This window comes from Pempheris klunzingeri, chromosome 17 (genome assembly GCF_042242105.1).
Source record: "Pempheris klunzingeri isolate RE-2024b chromosome 17, fPemKlu1.hap1, whole genome shotgun sequence".
In the NCBI taxonomy this organism is placed as follows: domain Eukaryota; kingdom Metazoa; phylum Chordata; class Actinopteri; order Acropomatiformes; family Pempheridae; genus Pempheris; species Pempheris klunzingeri.
In genome coordinates, this window is record NC_092028.1 from 17,009,371 (window position 1) to 17,029,947 (window position 20,577).

The window sequence follows — 20,577 nt, forward strand, 5'->3', positions numbered from 1 at the left end:
TAAGTAACTTAAGAAGATGAGATCTATTATGAATCAGAGACAGGGTGAAAGAGAATAAGACAACAAGGACGGCTACAAAGAAAAAAAAAGTGATGAGAGAGCATTGGAGAGAGCAGAGAAACAAAGAGGGCTTCATTGTTTTCGATCTTGCTCATTACTGAAGGGGATGATAGCATAATATAGTACTAATGGGGGAACAAACCGTGTGGTGTTCAGCTTACATAACTGCTGAGTGACTAATCACACAAAATGTTTTCTTGACACACACACAGCAATCAGCCCTCTGTTTTTTTGTCCTTCTGTCTCACACACACGGTCCTCAAACAAAAATAGCCTTTTTGTGATTTGTTTTAATCCAGTCGAGTCCAATTATTAGACAAAAAAGCTATAAGTATTGTGCCAGTGCCAACCAACAGTCAAGAAAAGCTAGTCAGGCAGTTTTTGTATGGACCCACCCCCCTTATGTGAACCATAGGCCCATACCAGGAGCAATGGTCAGCCGTCACTACCTGCTCACCCAATGAAACCATATGTGTAAGAAAGTCTGATAACCCAAATGGACAGCTGTTTGCAAAACATGAAGAGAGCGAGAAAAAGAGGAGGAGTGAGAGACAGACAGAGAGAGGACAGTGCAGTCAGACTCCATCTGCTAATGTGCGTCAGTCCCTGACAGTTCTGGCACATCTGAAGAAGCCAATGTACTTCATACCGTGACTTCATCAATGCCAACAACAGAAGGCATCAACACGCAAAAAACGATTACTCTGAAGCTGAGTTTGGCTTCGTTTTCTCTTTCGTTGCCTGTAGTAATAGGGACATACAGCACTATGGTAGATTACCGGTGTTTTACAACATTTAGGTGAGCAGAAATCCCAGACACAGGCAAAGTTTTGTCAATGAGAGCATGCAGAGTACTGAACAGCGACGAAGCCATGTGCAAAGTCCTGCTGGCTGCTGTGTGCAGTTTTTCATTAATGCTGGAGGACCACATTGGCCATACATCAATACACTTCTGTCGGTAGGGGCTCAACCGCAACATAACCGCAATGCGACCAAGCCAACCAGCCAGACGTCCAGCATCATCAGCTGGAAGCGAAGAGTGAGGAAGAACAGAACAGAGTGAGGGAGACTGTAAGAGTGACAGAGAGAGAGACAAATAGAGAGTAAGAGGAAAGCGTAGCCAACTAACTGTCATGTTCCTGCACAATCTAGCAAATTAGACAAAGTTTTCACTAGTTAAGAGCCTTCATCGCTGCTAGCTGCACGTTCACCCACAAGTCCCACAACAACGAATTCCTGTGTGCACAGCATTAATGGTTGATGCTAGCTGTGTGTAGCGAGACAGCAAACATGACAGCCAGTCGAACGAATTCTACATCATGCATGGTTTCAAGGGCTGACGACAACGCCATTACATAGCATGGCATGCCAAGGGGCCTTGAGTACATTAAAACCTGATGGTTTATGGTCTACTGCCATATATTTTTGTGGTGTCACTCTAATCTGCCACATCAGCCACCCAAGTACATGGTTTTTGAGACTGTCCGGATCTATCACATGTTGCACTCTGCTCGGGGCTGCTTCAGAGGCACTGACGTGCAATCAGAGGCCTGCGTGCCTGTTCCAAGCAGGGCACGGCAAATTGTCAGCTGACGAAAGACTGGAAAGAGTGTGTTTTGGGTTTGGTCCGTGGAGGCTTTGGCCAACAGGAAAGCTCCGGTGTTTTCCTCTCCATGGGGCATAATGGATTCTCCCCGCCAATGAAACATTATTCCGGCTGGCGGGCGGGACCGCCAGCCACCTGAGATCCTTTCCCACAACACCCCCCCCCTCCCTTGTCAGAGCCAGACCCAGCCATCAGTGGAGATCTGGGACAGATGGAAGGATGGAGAGAGGATGGTTGAAGAGAGGAGGCATGTCATAGAACAATGAATGGGAGCAGATGGTAAGAAAAAGGGAGGGATAGAGGGAAATTGGCATCCTTCTCTAAGATGACTATGGAGGATTGTTGATTTCTGAGAGATGTATCTGAGCACCACCGCCCATATCTGAATACACAACATGATACTGGCATACACATACGATGCTATAAAAACTAAAAATCACCACAGTGCGACACACACAGACGCATCTAGTTGCCCCTTACCCACCCCTCGCTGCATACCCCTCCTCTTCTGCCACATCTTTCTGTGTTCACCCCTCCTGTATCTGCACACTTGAGATGTTCCCAAAGCAGGCAACACTGGCACACAGTGGCCACGAGGGCAATACACTCAACTGGAACAATGGCCCGTTCATGATTTTATCAGCTTACACACATGCACTCACCACACACACATTTGGATTGCTGGAATCACACACAGGATTTTGTGCAAACCTATTAAAGAAGTCAGTGGGGTCGCAAACATTTTGTACCTTCTCTCATTGTCGTCCAGGTGAGCAAACAGCACATTCTTGGAGATGGCTTTGGCCAAGGCTGTCATGGTCTTGTAGTCCTTTGGGATCACCTGTGTAGACAAATCAGTAATATCCATTACAGTAAATTAGACTACAACAGCTTTATGCAGGTGGACACATGAAACAAACCAGCACAAACACATAATGGGCCTGACTTCAAAAGCAGACTAAATTGAGTAATTAAAGAGCAGCGTATTGGCAAACTCTGAAAGGAATATCCCACACGTGTGTCTGTGTATTTTTGGGAAAGCCCATCTGTTCAGGGATTACACTCAAAATGACACACAGCCCTTAAAAATTCGCAAGAGGCCTAAGCTCATTCATAAAACATGCATTTTCATGTCCCAGACTCTGTGGTGTGTGCGTGCGCATGTGTGTGTACATGAGATGGGAATGGCAAAGTCTGTAGCCACAACAAAGCCACAGAAGTCTGTATTTATAAAGAGGCAGCTGAGAGGAGAATTAAAGCTCCTTTTACCAAAGGGTGAGAAAGGCAAAAAGTGAGAGAAACAGGGAGGGAGGAACTAAACTAAATCCTTCTTGGTGCAGAATGACCTGGAGAGGGAGAGGAGTGTGTATGTGTTTTGTATGTGGTGGTGGGGGAGAGGACGGGGTAGGCTGTAATTACGTTAAAGCAACAGATGTCTCCACATGAAGACGACCACGCAGCACTGTGCCCAGCACCCACACAAATACACACACACACACACACAACCACATCACATGTGAAATAAAAAGACCAAGGTTTTATCTGCAGTGACCGAGCCTGGCTACTCACTGGACACAAAGAGAAAGAAAGAGGCTGGTCTGGCCTGGAAACTGAGTTAGAGGAGGATACACAGGCTCGGTGACAGGAGTAATTCTCACATTCAGATTTTAGGTCAGCCATCTAATCATCCTCCACAAGATCTAGCCCCAGCACTGGCACCCAGGGGATCATTAAATGTCAGGGCACTCAGCTTGTTACCAGCTTTTGAAACACTCGAAATGATGATTTAGAGTCTGTCCTTTCTACAGGAACTTGGCAGGGCAACGTTAAGATATTCTGTTCTGGCCAAATGAGAGAAAATCGTTGGAGTAAAGCCACATGGGACAAGATGGATTTCTAATGATTTAACAGCTACACCTACATGCGGTTATGAGAGGAAGCCGATCAATGTCAGTTGATTTATTACATGTGTACTCACTGGTAAAGTAGTAAAAAGTATTTGAGAAATCCACATTCACTACAGCGTGCATCATACAGTATGATGTTGTCCGGGCCACATTTCCTCATTTAATGCCACAAGACCCCTTTCACTCGTCACGCCAATTTTGATCCTACGTCATCGAGAGGGTGTCCACAGTAGTTCCCATCAATCTGATGGCAGCCCTGCGATTCATTCTGTTAATGTTATCTCCAGGCCTGACCGACAGGCCTCACAATTCGTTAAGACTCATAACACTTCACAGAAAAGCTCTTTTTAATCACATGAGCAGGGTTAGCTAACTGATTGTGCTCTGTTAAACAGCTGCTGGTTTTCACAGTGAAGTCATTAATGGAGGAGGATGTCAGCACACAGGCTCTGACTGTGTGTGTGTGTGTGTGTGTGTGTGCGTGCGCGCGTGTGTGTGTGTGATACTTCAGTTTGCATCAAAGGGCAGAAGAAATCCTCTGTCATACTGAGGCAATAATGTGCCTTCATGTTTTAATTCAATTCTAATTCTAAATTTTCTTTGATGATCTGGTGTGTTGGATAATCACACGAATTAATTCCTTTTTCACATGTGGCTCACGTAGCTGTGTGAGTCATTGCATGTGTAAGTTGTTGCATATGTGTGTGTATCAGTCCGTGAGATAGTGAGGGACGGTGAAGAAAATGAGGCTGGAGATGGGGTCAGGCTCGTTGCCATGACACATGACCGCAGTGTCTGGTGGGGACCTCGGAGCCACAAACACAAATTCATATAGGCGTGTGCACACACCTGACACACACACCTGACACACACACACACACACACACACACACACACACACACACACACACACACACACACACACACACACACACACACACACACACACACACACACACACTGCAATGCCATTAGAGCATGGTGATAGGGGGTTCAGCTAGGTACCATGTAGTTAATTGTGTGGCAAATTAATTACAGTTGAACAAGCATGGTAATCATATAATAATTAGTGCATGTGTGTGTGTGTGTGCTGTATGTACACGTCTGCGTGTATAAAGATGAGTTGTAGTTTCTGGCAAAAGAGCACCCTTTCCTATTGCTCCATTAAATTAATGGACGCGGCAGGTTGCAACATGGCAGATAACTCTAACAGCCGCCTTGCTGTCCAGGAGAACAAACAAGTTACTTTACAAAAGAAATGATTTTAGCTTCTCTTCCCCTTCACCTCTTACACATATGGTCTGTCAAAGATTTTAAATAAAAAAGAAATCCAAGCATAAATAAAACCAAAGAGCTTTTTAATTTACTCACAGATTTAGTGTTAATCGTTCTATTATTATGCTCAGCCTTCGGCAATAACCTGATTTTTTTAAACAACGTGTACTGTACACAAGAAATCCAGTTTGCATAATCAGGGTAAGGGATTAGAAAAACCCAGTTCTCATGGGGAAAGCCGATTTCTTAGCCATATATACATGTAACCAGGTTTCTAATCAGCTTTTTCCATGTACGTGTATGTGTATGACAAAGCATAAAGGTGAGGAACAAGACAACAAGAAAAATGATTGCTTGTAGTGATGCATCCTCGTACTAACCCCCTAACCCTAACCCTAACCCTTCATTCAAAGACTTGAAACCTAGTTTCTCAAAAATGTACAGAAGGTAGGCTAAAATGTGTTGGTCAATCTAATGTGTACCTCCATTGGGGCGCAAGCAAGGTGTCGACTATCTGCAAAAACCAGTCGAGTCGAAACTCAGCATCTGTGTTGAACATCATTTCAGCCGCTGACTCACAAACTGTGCTGCAAATAAATTCACTGAAGTGTCCAAGTCTGTTAATTGCGGTCATAAATTTACACAGTGTTCTTCTCTTCCCACTGTCACGTTGTTCTGAATAATGTTTTTACATTCGGCTCCGTGTCCAACAAATTAACAACAATGACTGCATGTATCCGTGTGCAAACCTGCTGATGACTTGTGTTTTATGCACTGGCTGTGTGTACCAGGATGTGTGCAAGGATGGATGATGTTTTACGTATGCATCCATGTTTCAAGGCTGACCTTGCGTACGTAGCTGACGGCGTCCTCTTCAGTGTAGACCTCTGCGCTGACACCTCCCCTGCGGCGGCGGGCCTTGACAACAGGGTTGGGCGGTGGGGGAGAAACCTCATCATCGTGTGAGTCCGACTGGCTGTTAGATTTCTGACGTGCCATGATCTGCTTGCATTCTTCCTGCAAAAACAAGAAGAGAGTTTGGGGATTGTTAGAGGGACACAAGCATAGAGAGGAAGACACACAGAGGGCGAGAAAAAAGGTTTTAAGTGATTAAAATATGAATAAGCTGATGCTCGAAAAAAAAAAGATGCAACTACTACTGTAGCTTCAGGCAAGACAAACAAGATCATCTGAGGGCATCTGTTATTCTTTCACCTCACAAACAATCACATGAGGAGGGGCTGATAAACCTCTCCAAGCGCCTTTTCTGCCATCAAGCACCACGTGGATTCTTAACCAGGTCAGACAATATAACCACAGAGAAAGTACAGTTGACACGTCTTAGCCCTGAGTGCCCGCTGTCTGGACATCTGGCTGCTACAGTTTGAAGCCTAAGCCATCAAATATTAATATCTGCAGGCCTGAACGTGCAGAGAGAAGAAGAATGAGCCAGGTACTCTCCTCCTCTCGGATAATGAACAACAAGGAATAAAGACATCAAAAGGGAGACAGGATGCCTCTGGCCGGCTGTTGTTTCAACTACTGAACACTGAATTATTGATTGCACACTTGATTAGCACATTAGCATAAGTACACAATAAAACCACTGTAGGCTTGTTAATATGTGAGAGGGCTGTGAGACAAGGGCAATGTGACAATAGCAGTTTGTGCAAAGGTGGCCGGCGTCCACTGTTGTGTGTATTTCTCCACAGTGTCTGAGTAGGACGAACAATGATGATGATGTGCATTATCGCACTCCTGCTGGCACTGTGTGTATGTTCCTTTACTTGAGTCGACAGCGGTATAATTCACCACCACATAGTTTGGTTCAGGAGCAATTTCGTCTGTTTGCTGATTCGCTGCATTGCTACTGTGCAGTTCTGTCAGAAATAAAGAAAGGTATCTCCAAGTAACAAGATTCCAGACAGGCAAGTGGCAAGAGGTGGCACTCTCACACTGTGGAGAAGAAGCAGAAAAACAGAAATGATGTTGTCTGGTGGCTCTCTCAGCATCTCTCCTGCTCCATCATGTGAGCCTGATGGTTTTATAACAATGTTAAGCATTTTATTCTGTCTTTTATGATGGCACACAATATCTTTGAGTTTCTGAAGAAGCTATTTCAAGATATTGTCATGAGCGTAAGCAGATTATGCTTCATTTTTCACTATATACGTTTTATAGATCAAAACGATCTGCAGGTTAATCAATAATATACATATTCATTTGTTTCATTCCTGTTTTTGACAATGAAATTTGCATTTAAATTATTAACTTAAGATTCAAGTAATTCATCTATTCTGATTGTGTAAATTGTTTATAGCATTCTGTGCTCCATAACCTTTTAATATTTAATCAATTATTGATCACGAAGAAGGACAATGGTCAATTAAGATAATTGCTTGTTCCCACCATCATGCAACCACTGAGTTCACACCATCTCTAAATTTTGGATTCTGTTGTATAATTCAAGTACCACCATTTTCTAAGAAATGCAGTGAGGCAACTTTTTCCTCTGCAAGACTAGAGAGGGGAGAAGACCTGGAGCAGCTGGGAGCAGAGTGATTACTGAATGCCTTGAGCGGGGAGCAGAAATTGCTGCCGCCTCTCTCTGCTCACATACTGACAGGGAGGGACAGAGGGAGAGGAAGAGGGAGACAACCTTTGACAAAGAGGTCGCAAAGAGAGGTGGAGAGAGTGAGTCATATTACCTGAAAACTGAGACAAACAGAACTGTCAAATCCAGACGTCACAACTCAGCACTTCTCTGCACATTCTCTCTCAGTTATCTGCCTCGATCATCCCAACAGCATAATGTAATGGGGACAGGAACAGTAATACAGCAATGTTATAATGACACAGAGCAGCAGCCGGTTAGGCAGCGGACTAGAGGGCATTCATCAGCTTGCACTCTCACTCATTGTTGAGTTGGTATCCTTTCATGAGATGATCTTTTTGTCACAGTCTATCTCTCTGTCTCTTATCACTCCCTTCCCTGTCTGGCTTTGTCTCTCCCCTGCTCATTACATCCTAAGGTTACTGTGCTGCTTTGCTCACCGTCTGTGTAAAACATTGTGATAATGCAGATCTCACACACACACACACACACACACACACACACACACACACACACACACACACACAAACACAAACACACACTTCTTGCTTACGCAGAGTCACTGCCTGAGGGAACACGGCCAGCAGGAGGAGAAGAGGGGAGGTAGAGCCAGAAAACAGCATCAACACACACAGTCTCACAAACACATGCACAGGCAGACTGCAGGGGGAGAGGAGAGCTCACACACTCCAGCCTAATCAAGGTGGCACGGTCTGCAATCAGGTGACACGCAACAAACACAGCGCCTCCCTTCCTTTCAAGCACTGAAAATGCATGCATTTCTTTTTCTCCTCACTCCAGAAAAGTCAGGATCTCAACACTAATGATCATTTAGTTTCTCACACACACACTCACTCAAACTAGGTAGCATCTCACCTTTCAGAAAACTTCACATGCTTCAACAACAAACAGTGTTGAATCCTACTTGCTACACATACAGGTTAGCTCCAGGAGGCTAACTATAGGCTGAGTTTGGTAGCAGAGGTATTTACCATGGCATGGAGAGCCCCTGGCCAGGCCTGCTGTGAGTCCCTCAGTCTGTCAGAGGCACCGGGCATCAAGTCAAAGTGTGACTGTGTCACAGTGTGGATGACAATCCACACACATGGATCCCCATCTCATACACACCTGACGCACATGTCACACCGCAGCAGCATCTTGCCATACTAGCACAGCAACCGCTGTGTGTATGTGGTGTGTGTACACTCGGTTTTGAGTGTGTGCGTGCGGGTAAACAGAGAATCCAAGTTTGTGTCTGAGGGAAAAACGTGGCAAAATGTCTGCGATCCAGACGAGCCAGCAGCTAAAGAACAAGACTACAGATGAAAACACTGATCACAGCAAAAAGCCTGTCTCTCCATTGCTCCTGCGCAACTCTGTGTCTCCGCTTTCCAGCCTCTCTCTCCCTGTCTCTCCCTCTCTCTCTCCCCCCCCCCCCTCTCACGCTCACACTCACAATCAGGTGGCGCAATGAGCGGGCTCCTCTTGCTTCCCCCCCGTCACTATGACAACTGGGTACTGTGAGCATCCTGAATAGTTGGTGGTGAGTCTGAGCAGGAAGCAACGGTGGCTCACACACCTACATTCACACACACACACACACACACACACACACACCAGCTCTGTCGCCTGTTGTTGACAGATTGTCTCTCTCTCTCCTTCTCTCTCACTCACACATCTACAGTGATTCAGTCCACAGAAGGGAAAACGTCAATCTCCTCAATACGGCCTTCTGTTCTGACCAAATGGCGTGTCTGTCTGTTTTGCACAGGCGAATGGCTCCAAACATTCCCATAGGGATACATTGTAGACCCATACATTCCTGGTGTGTGTGCCTGACACTGGTCTGTACCATTCAGTGTCTTTCTCGCTGATCTGATCTCACTGATCTCCGGCCCCACCCACATGCTTTCCTCTTAGGTCAGAGGGTCAGGCATCAAGTGAGGACTTTGTGTCTGGCTCTAACAAGTCCTCATACTGTTCCGGCCCTGGTGCTCAAGCACAGGGACACGCGAAACATGTGCAGTGTGACTTCTGATGTCTCATAAGTGTGAAAGCATCTACAGGGGAGGCTTCATTAGTCCAAGGTGAGCTGAGAACAGCTGCAATGTGTCATTACCAGCCGCAGGGGCAAACTTTTTCTTGCTTTAGCTTGTCATTGGCCATGTCAGTGCCATTTACTATTCTCAGGGATGTGTTCAGTCGCTAAGCAAAACACCTCTGCAGTAGGTTTTTTGCCAACCTGTCACAGCCTGAGGTGCTGTCATTTCTATTTCAAGCTACGTTAAACATCTTTCCAAAAGCAAAGCACTTCCATCTTCTTTATTTTTCTTCATCTTCCTTCCATCTGCTTTATTTGTTTACCAATTTATTTTCAACTTAAACATCAGTGCTATTATCCTGTGTCAGAGTCTCTCTAACCTCTCTCCCTCCTTCACTCCTCAGCTCTCCCTGCGTCATCATCAGCGGCTGGATGCCAGATAGAGAGGACAGGAGAGGAGGGGGGGGGAGAGGAGAGGAGAGAGGGAGGACACAGACGTAAGCAGGACATAGAGGCTCTGAAAAAAAAAAGTGGGCTTTCCATTAGAGGGAGAGTGACTGTGGGTCAGAGATTAACCAAAAAGAATGAACGCACAGACAAAAGAGTCGTATTAAAAATGGGTCTCTCTTGCTTTGTTCATTCCCTGAACCAATTTGCACCTAGCAGATAGGAACAAAACTTATGACTAACTCATCCTAATAGCTATGACTAACCAATATCAATCAGCCCAAATGCAATTCATTTTAAGCGCAAAAGCATTCAACAGACACAGTACAGACACATCAAAACATCAACTCTTCTACGAAGTTTATTTCTGACACTATTTAGAGAAAAGGAAACATCCATAAGTGGTTACCTTAGGTGGCCCTAATCCGGTGACGTACACAATTTCACTCTCAACTGCCGAGCCTGAAAGCGTGCGAGTGACCCAAAAACAACAAGGTGCCGCCCAAACACACACACACACACGCACATACACACAGGTAATGAAGCATGGAGAGCTGATCCACCAGCCGAGCTAACAGTCTACTCATCACTTTGTTCCACACCATTACAGCACCACAATGGACAGAAAGTTCGTGGCTGTATTGGGACTGCATGTGGAGTGCTGACATTCTGGCAACGAAATGATGAACACTCTCTTTATGGTGGCAGCACACGGACAAAAACACATACATTTTAAGTTATCCCAGCAGTAAGTCCCCACTGATTCATTCATTCTCTAATCTTAACCCCTCAATACTCTACCTGCTAAAACGTAACCATTAACAAACCGTAAATCTAATCCCTCGACCACCACCAAGACTTAACTCTAAAACAAACTCGTGGGAACCAGCCTCTCCGTCCCCAAGTAATGGAACTGCATGAACAGCTATCTAACTCTGCACTTCATATCAAATGTACGGTTTTCTCCTGCTTGCAGGATGTTGGTGGGAGTTCTTTCAGGTTTGAGTTTCAGTGTTGTTCAGTTCTTTCACTATTTTCAGTTAACTTATAACTTATGAGTTTCACGTCTATCAAGAATACACCAACTATTGAAAACTTTTTCAGATGTGAAACTCTGTTGGTGAGACTATTAGTCAACTGACATAAAATGAATCTGCAACAATTTTGCTAATCAATGAATCTTTTGAATGAATAATTTCATTAAAAACAATTAAGGAAATAATCTTCTGATTAATTGATAATGGAAATAATTGATAGCCCTAGAATTTGTATGCATTCTACTAATAAGGATGCCGCCTGCTTTGCCGATGCTGTGTCTGGTTGTAACATTGGTTAACTGCTCAGGCAAACATCTTTTGCTTGCATCCTGTGTAGTTTCTGAACACATCTCTCTTATGGTCTCGGTCCCTGTGCTTTACATCTTAGTGCTGTACACCTTTTCTCTTTCTCTCTCACACAGACCACAGATTAGTTGGAGAGGGAGGAGGGAAGCAACGGGCAGATGAGAAAGGACAAAGACGGACCACCGGGGAAACGGGCTGGGGGTCCGATTTACCTGTCGGGGCCCCAGGATGCCAGGGAGGAGGTTTAGGCCTGGGTCACTGCGCGCACCCCAGGCTGATCTGACAGAATACCCTGCTCCCACCATGGTGGTGATGAGTGAACACAGACACTGGAGACACTAATTACACTGTGCAACAAAAACTATGTGCGTGAGACAAACTGTTACATACACATATACATCATTCGCACACACACATGTAGACTAATCTAAGAATCTAAGAACAAAAGGAAGACAGGGACAAAGTAAAAGAAACAAAAGAAAAAGTATAATATGGGAGCGATAATCCAAAGCTACACCTAATTCTGCTTTAAAATGCTCTCAGCGAACTCAGCAAACAACCAAACCCTCATGACAAATTGTCAATCAGAGGCCTTTGAAGGGGCTGGTGGATTTGTTATGATAGGTCCTGGTGACAGCTGAATGGCTGGCAGCACTGAAAGGCTTCTCATCTTACAGGGTACGGGGAGACGGTGGCTGACTGACTGATAGACTGACAGACAAAGAGTGAGGAACGCTCCCATAATGCAATGTGATGGGATCTTTCATGAATAGAGTTGGCGCAGCCGGGTTTACATTTGTTTTACTCGCCATGCTTTTTGATTATGAGGGAAGCTTGGCACCAATATATGATCCATGCAACACTGGCCTACATACTGTGGACACGTAGACACACAAACAGAGACGTTACTTGTGTATCCTGATTCTGCTCTGTTTTTTCTGGCTGAGATTTATTTTTTGTTGATGCTGTTATGCTATATTTCAATACAAAAAAAAACAAGAAAATTGTGATAAACAGTAATAATGATTTAATTTAAATTCCCCTTTTTTCTAAATAATAAATACAACACTGATGCTGACGAATATGCATAAAAATAATAAACTATCTGGTTTTTCTTTGTCTTGTGTGAAGGTCAGACAAAGCATTTCAAAGATGATGAAATGAACAGAAGAGTCACCGATAATTAAAATAACCATAATAGTTGCAAAGCAATGTGATATAGTGCATTTCAGCTAAATGGCCACTTAAAAAGGGCTATTTTCAGTTTACATTTATAAGACTGTGTGGTTTCCTGACAGAAAATAGATCCTTGGAGGCTACTTAAGAGGCTACTTTCGACTTAAGACAGAACTGAGAGTAGAGCCTTTTCTGATAACAGTAAGTACTTGAGAGTTCATTACTGTAGGTGATTAATTTCAAGTCTTACGCAATAAAATCTTGTTTAAAGGGTACAGGGGAGGACATGGACATGGCTGCTGAAGAAAGAGAGGAGTATAAAAAGATGAGGGAGGAGGGGGTCAAAGGAGAAATCAGAAGTGAAGCATGAGACACGAACATATGACAGCGCTGTGAGCGTAAAGCACACAGGGAGCATTCTGCTGATCATAGCAACACACACACACTCACACACACTCGCGCACACACACACACACACACTCACACACACTCACACACACTCGCGCACGCACACACACACACACACACACACACACACAGAGAAGAAGCAGAAACTGTTAAAGCTAAAAGTAGATTTGCAGATTTCTGAGATTTGGTTTTATTTTGAAAGGTTTTCCTCTGCTGTAACCCTGACAATAGTGACTGGAATTTGGCGTTTGCGATGGTGACAGTGTTGACATTACATTTGTATTAATATTTTCAGCCTTAAGCAGAAAATGTTCCACAACTGCAAATAAAAAACTGTCCTGGTGGTCCTAAATTTCAATTTGAGATGACAGAACAGTGCTAAGGCATGTAATCACCCAAATATGGTGCTTAGGCTCGCATGCAGATGGAGTTTAGGAGTGACATTTGGTTGCCAGTGCAGGTGGTATGTTCTGCACAGATCCAAGTGTTGATTGCTACACAGTTACAGTGAAAATCCCAGAAAGAGGATAGAGATGCGTCTTAAGTCATCAGATGTGTTCTTACGGAAAATAAATGGAAAGAGAAAGAGAAGAAAGAGAAGGTTCAGGGATGCTAGAAAACACTGCTCAGCCTTTTGAAGATGCGGTTTGCCTCATTCAATAAAACATCTGCGGCGGCAGCTGCCCACTTGATACACTGAGTGGCATCTCCACATTCACACATTCACTCCTGGCACTTCTAGATGGTGCTGCCTTCTTGGACAGATCTGTAATGACGCAGGCTGATGAGGAAAAACAGTCACCAATCTGGGTTTGTGCAGACTTTATTTGACCATTTAAAACAGACTGCAGAAACGCTCACTTATTATGCACATGATCACGGCGAAAAAGACCGCAACAATAATCTCTGTGTATTACAAAACATTTCAATAACCCTGCTGTTCATGAGCCGAATCTCCAACAACAAGTTTTTATATCAATAAGAAAAAAAATGCATCCCCTAATCATAGATATTTCACTGTAAACTGAACAGTGCTGTCAGAATACTTTTTAAATTCAGCTAAGGCATCACAGAAATGCGTCTGTCTTTTGACACTGTAGTGTGCCAAGAATTAAAGTTCTCTCTTCAGTAATTACACACTGAGCTGAGCTGATAGATGGGGACGGGAAGAAACGAACACCCATCTGAAGCTACTGTTGTAGAGATCAAAGGCATCATTACCATGCATAAATAGGCGGCACAAAAGGGAGAGTTATCCTCCCATTCATGGCGTCAGCTGAGGACCAAAAAGTGCTATTATATCGCAAACAACAGTTTAACAACAAACTAGTCAGACTGTGGATTTAGTCTGCTCTAAAGTGTGTGCGTGTCTGTCAGAAAGAAAGAAAGAAAGAAAGAAAGAAAGACAGCATGTATATTGAGGGAGACAAGAAGTACCATAACATCAAAGAACAAGACTGTGAGAGAGGATGATGCAGACACCGAGACAGAGAGCAGAGATTTTCCAGATAAGATTGTGAAAGCCGTATGAAACGGATCCTGTGCAGATATGAAATGAGGTTAGGTCTGGCAAAGAGGGAGAAAGAATACCCCGATGATCTAATTGGCAAAACCTGAACACATGAGAGGAGAGGTGGAATAAACTTTGTGAATAAAAGGGCTCATTGAACACAGCATAGACTACAGTCTAGCTATCCTCTACTGTTGCCTAGGTTACCGCCTCTAGTTGGCGACCAGTGCTGACGAAAATGGCTGAGAGAGAAGAAAGAAAGAAAAACACAGACAAACATGGACTGTCTAGTGTAGGAAAAAAATGTGATGACAAAAGTGAGTTTTCTGTTATCTCTTTGTACTGAGAGCAAGAGCGCTGAAAGGCTGCCAGAGTCAGAGACAAGACCTGCCACCTTGATTCAGCAAAACTATTACCATTCAGTAGGTTTTTCATTTTAAAACTATTTTCCTCTAAAAGCAGTTTTTTTTGTACTGAGAAACAAAAGATTTTAAGACATCAAATGGAATACTTTGAGCAGCAGAAGACCGCTAAAGCTTAAAAATAACACTATAAAATGTAGGAAATAAGAAAATGAAATACAGATTAAATAGACATGGCTTGTTGAACTAAATACTGTCCTCAAAGTTACCCTGCACAGGGGGAAAGAAGCACAATAAGCCTCTTAAATAACTGGGGCACCACAAAAGCATACATGGCCTGTTTCATTTCCGCGAATGCCTGACCTCACAACACAAGCACAGATTTGGAAGGCTTGACCGGAATAGCGAGATGTGGACTGAGAGCCTGCAATTTTTCTTTTTTTTTTTTTTTTTAAATTCTAACCACTTGTTTAGTCCAGCTGATTTCACTGACCACCATTCAACAACATAGCTGTCCAGGCCCTGCTCCTTCAGCAATACATTACATCCTTACTACCTGAAAAGATGATGTTTTGATACTGACCTTTGACCTATGAGCTAACATATGAATAAACTGTCATTATGTAGATGTACACACACACACACACACACACACACACGAAAACGCTGCACACAAGAACGTGTGTGCTTTTCTACACTTCAGACTGGTAATTAATTCCCCAGAGATTCTAAGTTTATACAGTAAAATCATTACTAATGTAATATGTGTCCTCAATATGCGCCCTTTTGATATTGTTCTTGAAGCAACACTCCGAACCCCATTTCCTCTGAGGAATCACAATAACATTTCCTGTCGTGTGAGCAGAAATATTATGTGGAGCTGTTGGTTTTGAAGCCATGTAAGCAGCATCGGGCACTTAGCCAGCACACAGTGAGACTGAGGAGTGACAGCGAACCCCCCCCTCAGAGGACGGTGTAATCAGAGATGGATGCAGGGGTTTAGATGGGGGCTGATTAACTGCTATATGTGAGCAGCAGCACTGATGACAGCGTGACACTTGCATGAAAAGTGTAGCTGCAGCAGCATTGGCAGCAAGATGTGTACTGCGGAGAGGGGATCATGGCACATGCAATAGTTTATTCCACTAATAACGATGTATTTATCCTTCCCCGGCCACTTATAGAGTTTGCACTGTTGCCTCTGGACACCAGAGCCCAGCTTCAGCAGGACTGAGGCCCATGTGTACTTTACTCTATTTGTCTATGCTAGCTATTTTAATGGAATAAATCCTCCCTTATAAATTCTCTTTCATGCTCCCTTCTCAGTAAGAATACTAGATCACTCATTTATAAATGATAGAACATGAGCATATGAACATTTAATTTTTCATCTACTGATCGCAAAGGAAATCTTCTAAACTTATTTGTTGTTGAGATTCGACACGCACACTGCAGGGCACGTGTGCAGTACGCCATTTTACAGCATTAATCACTCACAACTTGCTACTGTATGCTTCTGCTGAGCTCTATCTCGTCCATTAGTATTCATGCTGCCTCTCTGGCTGTGCAGCATTACAGTCCCCGCGAACAGCAGCAGCTCCACTATCAACGCTGTGCTCTTTTCGGCACTCTGTCTCGTTGAGCTCTGTGAGGGCCACTGCTCCAGATTCTGTTAGCAGACAGATGCAGACGCATGAAGAGTGCAGGACATGCAAGCAAAAACAGAACATTTTTGTATGTTCTTATGTGTTGTAGGTGCAGATTGTTGTAAATAAGAGTCTGATTGGTCTGTCTGAATAAATAAATACTGGGATATTAAACTTATATCAACACAATGAAACCTTAACAAAACCAAAAATTGTTGTATTGAAAAAACAGACCCAATCAGATGACTCCCACATGCTAACACACACACTCTCACATATAACTGTAACAAGGATGGAGACCCTCCTCCAGGCGTCAGGATGGTGAACCTCAGTCCTGCCGTATCTGATATCTCTTCACAATCACTTCTCTTGTTGGAGATGTCTCACAGAGGCCTAAACTCTCCTCAGGCCAGCATCGCCAGCCTACAGCTACACCTCGCACACCTTTCTGACCTATTTGCAGCAGAAGTGTAAGAGTGGAGCCCATTGTTCCAACACTTGACACATGATCCACTCATGAGCAAACTACCCATCTACGTCTTTGCTTGATCAAAGCCAAGCGCTGGGAGGGAACATCCATTTAGGCTAAATTCAGGCACGAGCTATTTTGGACACAACTTAAATCGCACATCAGGCACAATAATAGTTTACTTATACGTGCAATGATGCTTCATGCAAGGTTGAAAGAAGCGGGCCAATCTTAGCTAAGTTAGCTTATACCTTAAAAATATATTACAGTATGCCTACTAGTAGAGTTCAAATTATTTAGCTCAAAAAGCCAGAGCCAACACAGCTTTGATTAGCTGAAAAGAGACGACACAAAACACACACACACACACACTCAGCAGTCACTTTGTTTGTGGGAATATGCTACAGAGGTCGCCCCTGTTTTAACCTGTTTTCTGGTTATGATTTTTCTTTTCCCCCCTCCTTGCAAAATCCTACTCTCTGCAGCTCTAATCTTTTAATGAGTGATATGTCACCTACTTTGTCTCTGCTCACAGAGACAGACAGACAGACAGACAGACACAAACAGTCTGTTCCCTGAGCCTCCAAACAGGACACTGACCTTTCATGGGTGCTCCTCTCACATCCCCTAATGGATTCTCCCATTATAGGATAAAACATGAAAGCTCTCTTCTAACAGTTTGAGAAAAGTGTTTTTTTTTAACGCAGCATCTAGTTGGGATGTTCTTTTCCTGCTCATATGAGATGGTGTTACGAACAAAATAAATACAAATAAAAGAGTGTTTGTGCACAGTGCACCGCACTCATGAAACACTAGCACACTCAATGACCTGTGCATTTTTACACTCACAAGCGTCCACAGCATTAAAACAGCATCTTGTAAATGAGCCTGTAATGACCATATATAAGTGGTTATGACAGGCTCATTTATAGACTATATCATCTGCACAGGCTGTTTTCATGATATATGGTGAGAAAATATTAATATCTGAGAAATCTGATGAAAATAAAAGTGTAAAAACGACTTGGTAAATGACACACACTGCAATGAACATTCATGTCACACATCATGTTTAGGTTAAAAGTACATTATAATTAACAACCTCAAGCTCACCACACAAGATTTGAGGCAACACAGAGCCCCACATTACAAACAGAGAGACTCAGAGTCAGAAACCTATGAGGCACGATCACAAAACTTTGTTGTCACCAACCTTCTCCAGCTTTTCAAAATGCTCCCGCAGGAACTTCATAGGACGCTCAGGCTTAGCGATGCAGAGGTTCACAATGCACTCTTTGAGGATCTGCTGGATGTTGTGCTTCTGCACAAAAATTTCACAGCCCTTCAAACTCTCGTCTTCTTCCAGAGTGGAGGAGGAGGTGGCCATCTTATCTTTTATCTCTGTGGCAGTGGGAGAAAACAGGGTGGACCATGAGAGGAGGGGAGGGAAAAGCAGAGAAGAGACGGGGGGTAGAAAATTGTAGCAAAGGAGCAAGGGGTTGAGGAAAAACTCAAAATAGAAGTGAAGGGGGGGGGTGTGCAGTGTATACAGTATGCTAAGAGGAAAGTAGGATACAGAATGAAGAAGCAATGGATCATGGGAAGGAGGTGAATGAACATTTCACACCCTGTTGCTTATGTTTCCTTTCAAGGGCCTCAAGATATGAACTGATGTTAGCTGGCACTGCCCTAAACAAGACATGACAGTGTATGATGAAGGTAACTGGTGCGAGTATGTGTTACCTTACTTTCTTATTTGAGGAAGACAAATAGTTTTGTAAACACCAATAACTAAGTTGGTACTCCACTGTCAACTGAGTTTAATCCATGGTGGCTATCAATTTAGCATCTGTGGGCATTATGGGCAATGTTGTATATCAATGAGTGGCTCTGCTTTATGGCAATACAGATTTTGGGTTTTTTTGCATCGATATAATGAAGTACTTTGATTTCTGGGCTATTTAATTAGCTGGTTTAGCCAAAAACAGCCAGCAATCAGATATTCCTGCCTGACTATTTAAATGTATAAATAGTTTCTAGGGTAAAAGTTACTATAGTGATATTTAAACCAATATTACAATATAAAATTACAGAATTAGAATTAGATTGTATGTCCAATCTTATTTGGTTGCCACGTTATTAGTAAAACAGTATCCTTGGACAAATGTGCACACAGTTTACCTTTATCTTTGATTGTGAGCGTTTAACACAAAGAGCCCATGAACAGTATTTAACACTAATACATTACACACCTCATGCACAATATATGGTTTACTAATGACCATTAATGTCCATACTATGTGGATGAAGATGGCTATTTTGTAAACTGGTGCTTCGGTGGATCTAATGTTATTTGTTTAAGTAAACAACAAGCAGGTGGAGGTGAAGCATATTGTGCAGCAGTGTATGACAGCTGGCAACAGCTGATTATGTCAAATAACAGGAGGTCGTCTCATAGCGAGTCAGGAAGCTGAGCAGGTGTAGCTAACTGTGAACTACCCTGTGTCACTTCCTCAAAGGGTCATCACGCCTGCCATATGTTGTTTTTACTGCATAATAAATCAAAATCACTTATGAGTTCAGGGCATGACATCTACCGAGTGCAGTTTCTTCACAGCAAACAGCCAAGCAGTGCATAAATATAACAATTTTGCCGTGTATGCTGCTTGAGCTGGTGATGAAACTCAGCACCTGTTCAGCTGCCTTCAGACAGGCAGCTAACCCAGCTAGCTTTGCTAACCTTAACAATGACAACCAAACCACAACGAAAGGGGGGAAACTGCGACGTAAACGCCGCCGAAGGGGCCCGGTCTAAGCCGCCGAAGAGCGGTGATGAAATCTGGGAGCCCTCGCTGGAGTCCCTACCGTTATTTCCGCAGGATGCTCAGTGAGAAAGCAGCTCTCTGGCGGTGGGAGGTCGGCGGGGTTGGATGGAGGGATGCTGCTGATCTGCCTCTCCTCCACCTCGGCTCGCTCTGCGTCAGTCCGGATGACGTCAATCTGACCGCAGCGGCGCTCTCACGAGGCCGGCGGCAGCGAGCACGCGCCGGACCGTTTGCAGGTGAAAGTGTTTTAAAGGAAACATCCGCTTAAAAAAAAAAAAAAAAAAGACCGGGGTCAGACTGGGGTTTCATCTGCAGGTTTGAGGAAGGACAGTGCGTGCATTTAACATCTTTGACGCAGCGACACAGCCAGGATGTTAAATAAAGTCATGAATCCAAGATCTCCAAACCATCCTGCTATGTGGTTGTTTTTGTTTCTGTTCTGTGCAATCAAACAGAATAGGATTTGTATTAGCATCAAAATAAAGTACACAAAGGAAAAGTAATCATTATGGGTTACATACAGAATGTCCCATTATATTAAATGATTGAAGTATAATTATTGATGCATTAATGTGTACATCACTTTAATGTCACAGCTGATAAAAGTGGAGCTTATTTCTCTACCAAGCTACATATACAGCAGGGTAGCTTGTGGTTTCACTAAAGGGGTCAATAAAGTTTATCTTTAACCATAACAAATCACATTTGTTGGTTGATTGTATTAGGTTATATCTGAATCTGCATAGCAACAAACAACTAAGCTAGCAAATCAATCTTGTGGATTAAAAAGTACAATAGTTCTCCAAAATTTCAGTGAAATAGACGTATAAAACAACAGAAAATGGAAATAGGCTACTCAAATAAAATACAAATAGCCTACTTCACATT

General features: G+C 43.4%; 1 protein-coding gene across 1 annotated transcript in view; it reads right to left on the reverse strand.

Moving 5' to 3' along the window:
* prkar1b (protein kinase, cAMP-dependent, regulatory, type I, beta) overlaps nt 1–19,838 on the reverse strand; it is a 61,612-nt gene extending 41,774 nt beyond the window's left edge. Inside the window, exons 1-4 of the mRNA XM_070847160.1 lie at nt 19,730–19,838; nt 18,078–18,265; nt 5,695–5,865; nt 2,416–2,507 (exon numbers count right to left, since the gene is read on the reverse strand). Coding sequence (XP_070703261.1) covers nt 2,416–2,507; nt 5,695–5,865; nt 18,078–18,251 — 437 coding nt within the window. The 5' untranslated portion in view covers nt 18,252–18,265; nt 19,730–19,838. The remainder of the gene's footprint in view (nt 1–2,415; nt 2,508–5,694; nt 5,866–18,077; nt 18,266–19,729) is intronic.
* Between the last annotated feature and the right edge of the window lie 739 nt (nt 19,839–20,577).